Here is a 5,000-nt window from a genome sequence, read left to right as displayed (position 1 = left end):
TATATGAATGATACGGCAAAATTTGATAATTCTTCATGCTATTTAGGCTTACATGGGCCCCCCAAAAAAGAAAGAAGGTGAGGAAACAGGTCATGAGTTATGCATGACAAGTGAACACAGTTTGGCCAAAGGGCCGGGCCGACAGGCGAAAAATTAGGTGCTTTGTTTACAATATGTTACATTTAATGGCATAGAGACTCCTTCACGTCATGTCAGGTTCCGTTGATGAAAAATCAACATTTTCACGGCAATCAGTCTCTTCATGACTGAACGAAGAATTAAATGATAAAAAGAGAAAATGAAAGGAGGAGGAAGAAGAGAGAGGGGGAAGTGAAGAAAAAAAATAGTTTAGAAATGAAGAAAGACTAAGTGGGGAAATAATAGAAAGAGGAGAAAAAGGAGGAAGAGAGATGATAAGAAAGACAGAGAAAGAGAGGAAGAGACACAGACACAGACATAAACATAGACACAGACACAGACAGACAGACAGAGAGAAGACGCAGAAGTAACAGACAATTACTAAGATTCCGTTACAGGATCTACTTCGACGGCAGGCTGGTGAGGGAGGACCGCCTCGCAGGACGCAGCACGGACTTCCCTCTCAACGGAACGCTGTACGTGGGTCAAGACCAAGACAGGTTCGACGGCGGGACTGACCCCGACCAGACCCTCAGTGGCTTCGCAGCTCAGGTCAGTTGCCAAAGGAGGGGGTAGGGGGGTAGGAGTATCCAGCTGCTTAAGGGATAACAGGGGATTCCATCAAACTCCGTAAAGGTGAAGAATTCGTCATTACAAGTCACGCATTTATTTATCATTAATGTCCTCATGATTTATACTATTACTCTAGCGAATCTATAGTCAGAATTGCAGCTACAAATACTACTTCCCCATAACTGCCAACCGCTACTACCATTTCGTTTCTATCACAATCGTGTAATTATTGTTAACATTCTTTATATCACAATTATCAATAGTAGCATAAGGGTTATCAAAACTTTGACAATTATCATTCATATAATATGATTATAGCTAATCTCCATAATCGTTGTATGTACCATTAATACTAGCGTCAACTATTGTAACAATCATCACGGAAGGGATGTTTACTGTAATCAGTAAAGTTTTTGTATAGCTTTTATCATCACTGTCACATCGTGTTTCCGTTCATCAATACTGCCATGATAATAATTCTCATCATTCATCGATTCGTGTTTATGATCCAGCGGTTCGATCACCAAAGAGCTGTATTTTTTAACTATAGAAAACGCGGGGTGTTTCTCTGTTCGCAGTTAAATATATGGGACTACGTGCTGGAAGAAAGGACTGTGAAGAATCTGGCTGGTTGTCTGGAGAATTTGAGGGGAAATGTGCTGTCCTCAGATCGTGACACGTTGGACCAGCCTGGAGTGACGAGCGAAGTTGTGCCCATGCAAACATTCTGCGTTGAGGAGCCGAAGTTTGTGATATTCCCACTCAGGCGGCAAGTAACGGGGGCTCGCACCTTCTGTGGCATCATTGACAGTCTGTTTTTCATTCCGGAGGACGAGAAAACCAACGACCGACTGCATGAAGAGAGTAATAACTTTAAGGAAGTGTGCGACTTCAAGAGCTACCGACGGCTGCTTATAGCTGCTACTGACCAGGAGGAGGAAGGCGTGTGGATTAACATGAACACTCGCAAACCGCTAGAGTTTATTCCCTGGTTTGAAGGGGAACCCAATAATGGAAAGAACGATAATTGCGTCGTTCTACGAAACGATCTGGCCCGGTGGGGCGATATCAACTGTGAATATAGCAACTGTTTTTCATGCGGAATGACAAGTCAAAACTATTTCTTTATACGAGGGTTGTGTAAGCCTAATGAACACCAAATCCGCTTCATAATGGACGGGTATGTGAACACACGTCCATACTTCAGGGGTTACTACGGCATGGCCATCTATAATGTTGGCGAAGGAACCTGGGTCTTCAAGGACACGATGGCCAATTTAACACTGGCTACCATGACCATGGAGCAACCAGAAGAATACCCACTTGGACGGACGGTGTGGCGCGTCCTCGAACCCTTCTGTGACTTCGCTGTCGAGGACGAAATGAGTCTTGGTCTGTCCTCATGCACCATCGAAGAGTTCATGTGTTCCGACGGCTCGTGCGTCCCCAGGAACGTTCGCTGTAACCTGAGGGAAGACTGCGTGGACGGAAGCGACGAGAACGACTGTGGAATCGTCCTGTTCACCGACAGGTACGCCAGTCACCGCCCTCCCCCCGGGAGGACCTTCCGGGAGGTGTTGTACATCCAACCTCACGTCCACCTCGTCAGGTTCTCCAAGATCGACGACATCAACCTCGCCTTCTACATGGAGTTCGAGGTCCACCTCACGTGGACTGACCGGAATTTGAAGTTTAAGAACCTCAAGAAGGAGGAAGACAAAAACAAGTTGTCCGCCGAAGAGGTTGCCTCCATCTGGACGCCAGAGATCGAGTTCCTAAACGTCAACGACGGTTTGTTGAAGAAACTCAAGTCGAACGTGTTCGTACGTCAGACGGGCGAGGCAGAACCTCCGGACTTCAATGACGTCATGATGGGTGAGGTTATACACATGGCTTGTGATGAATTTATGTATACAATTTACTTGTAGATCTGCACAAAAAAACGTTGGTTTACTTTAACCATATACTAGTGCTTGTGAATTTGATATTCAGTGTTTTCATACATATAAAACTTTTATGATTCTTTCACAATGTTTCACCTTTTTCCAGGGTTCACTGATCTTTAAAATTTTCTACATTAAGAGTTATTTTGTTAAAGCTGTAATGTCATAACGTCGAATATTTGTTAAAAAGCATCTTTTCATGATTTTTCCTGAAGCAATTTTCATGATGCTTTCACTAAAACCACTTTCATGATATTTTATGTTTCCTCCTGTAGGTTTGATAATGATGGAATGTGATAATTTACTATTAGTTTTACCATTATCACAATTCTGTTACTAGATACCCTTGTCTTTATCAATATCACACACCATATATCATATATGTATATGTATACATATATACATATATGTATATGTGTCTTCGCCGCCAGAGACGATCTACCTGCCGAGCAGCGCCTCCCTCGTGAGCAAGACCTTCTACTCGGCCAGCTTCTCCTGCAACTTCTACCTCTTCAGCTACCCCTTCGACACGCAGGTGTGCTCGCTGCTCATTGAACTCGACTCTGCGGACACATCTGTTGTTAATTTTATTGTAAGTTCAAGCATAAAGGAATTTAGACTTTGAAATAACATAATGTGAAAAACAAAAACAAAATATACTTCTATTTGCAAGTTTTGCTAAAGGTTTCTTGAATTAAACACAAAAGGTCGTTTACGGGAAATTCATTTCTTTAAATACCTGCAGAATGACAGCGTTGTTTACACCGGTCTGTTGAAGCTCCCGAAGTACGACATAACGGAAATAATTTCAAAGCTTGGGGAGAAATCGGACTACGCCATTTTGGAGGTGGGCGATCTTTTTCATTACTATTTTCATCACACAGACACACACACACACAGACTCGCGTATGAATCGTTATATAAACGCTTAAACATACTCATACACAAACAAACTGCACTGTACTGAATGCCTGTCCCTGTCTCTGTCTCTCTCTCTCTCTATCTCTCTCTCTCTCTCTCTTTCTACACACACACACTTAAGTAAATAGTACATACTCTATAACAGGTCAAATTCGCGTTGGAGAGGCGCTGGAGTCTGCTCGTGTTGACCATCTTCATCCCGACCATCCTCTTGCTGGGCATCGGCTACGTCACGCTCTTCATTCGCCTGGCGGACTTCGACGTGAGTTGCAAAGCGAAGTCGAAGTCACGCCAGTGCCTGACTTCCAGTTCCTGTTCGCAGTTATAGCTCAGTATGTTTACATCGAGGTTTGTTGCTCCATGGAATCCGTTCCACTTAAGTGCTCTTCCGCGTTGGCTCTCTTAGGTGCGGACGGTCATGACGCTGACGACGCTGCTGGTGCTGTACACCCTCTTCAACCAGGTGTCCACCAACCTCCCCGACACCGCCTACATCAAGATGATCGACATGTGGTTCTTCTTCTGCATCTTCCTCATCTTCGCCGTGAACATCCTGCACGTTCTGGTGGAGCACCTCCCGTCAGCCGACAACAACGTCATCAACATTTCTCCGAACTCCAAGAGCGGCAGGCTCTCAAGACTCAGGTGGGGAACATTCTGGATTCTTTGATGGCTCTGTCATGGCGCCATGATTCCGGCGGTGAGGATGGCACTAATCAGGGTTCCTGTCCCTCCACAGGAAGGTCACCGGCCCTTGGACTATGAGGATGGCACTAATCGGGGTTCCTGTCCCTCCACAGGAAGGTCACCGGCCCTTGGACTATGAGGATGGCACTAATCGGGGTTCCTGTCCCTCCACAGGAAGGTCACCGGCCCTTGGACTATGAGGATGGTGAGGATCCTGGCCTTCCCGGTCGCTGTGTTCGTCTTCAACGTGGTGTTCTGGATGACCATTCTGGCTACGGCTTAGGCTTCGGAAGCGAGTCGGAGCACGTGCTCGAAGCTCCGACAGGACCTCTGACACACTCAAGATGACGCAGAATGGAAATAGATGACTTTTTTATTTAAGATTTTCCAAGAGCACACATGGAAGCTCATAAAATCATACATAAATGTACATACATATATACATATATATGTATATATATGAGAAAGATGGTAGAATGCAGTAATGCATTTAATATAGAAATACAAATATTTCCTCCCTCATCGGGACTCGAACCCGCGCCGCCAGATTGACAGGCACGGTCCTGAATCCGATAGACCAGATGCCCTACAACAATCATGGAAATTTCCTATGTGCTCATAGTAGTGATAGCGAGGTTTTACAGACAATTCCCGAGGGCACTCGGCAGCAACGAAATCAGAAATTCAAGCCCCAAATCAGGTTACCGAGGTTATATTTATGTGAGAAAGACGGTAGAA

The 5,000-nt window shown here is 44.9% G+C and overlaps 2 protein-coding genes across 2 annotated transcripts in view; one reads left to right on the top strand and one right to left on the bottom strand.

Moving 5' to 3' along the window:
- LOC122260139 (uncharacterized) overlaps positions 1-4,731 on the top strand; it is a 4,950-nt gene extending 219 nt beyond the window's left edge. The window contains exons 2-8 of the mRNA XM_086535811.1: positions 537-690; positions 1,290-2,586; positions 3,086-3,246; positions 3,400-3,501; positions 3,721-3,837; positions 3,982-4,220; positions 4,437-4,731. Of these exons, the coding sequence (XP_086391937.1) occupies positions 537-690; positions 1,290-2,586; positions 3,086-3,246; positions 3,400-3,501; positions 3,721-3,837; positions 3,982-4,220; positions 4,437-4,545 (2,179 nt within the window). The 3' untranslated portion in view covers positions 4,546-4,731. The remainder of the gene's footprint in view (positions 1-536; positions 691-1,289; positions 2,587-3,085; positions 3,247-3,399; positions 3,502-3,720; positions 3,838-3,981; positions 4,221-4,436) is intronic.
- LOC147472461 (uncharacterized) overlaps positions 1-5,000 on the bottom strand; it is an 80,331-nt gene that overhangs the window by 30,951 nt on the left and 44,380 nt on the right. The gene's annotated exons all lie outside the window — the stretch shown is intronic.

The sequence above is a fragment of the Penaeus japonicus genome, unplaced genomic scaffold (assembly GCF_977035675.1).
Source record: "Penaeus japonicus unplaced genomic scaffold, GWHDUDI00000001_assembly GWHDUDI00000001, whole genome shotgun sequence".
In the NCBI taxonomy this organism is placed as follows: domain Eukaryota; kingdom Metazoa; phylum Arthropoda; class Malacostraca; order Decapoda; family Penaeidae; genus Penaeus; species Penaeus japonicus.
This window is presented reverse-complemented; position numbering and strand designations above follow the sequence as displayed.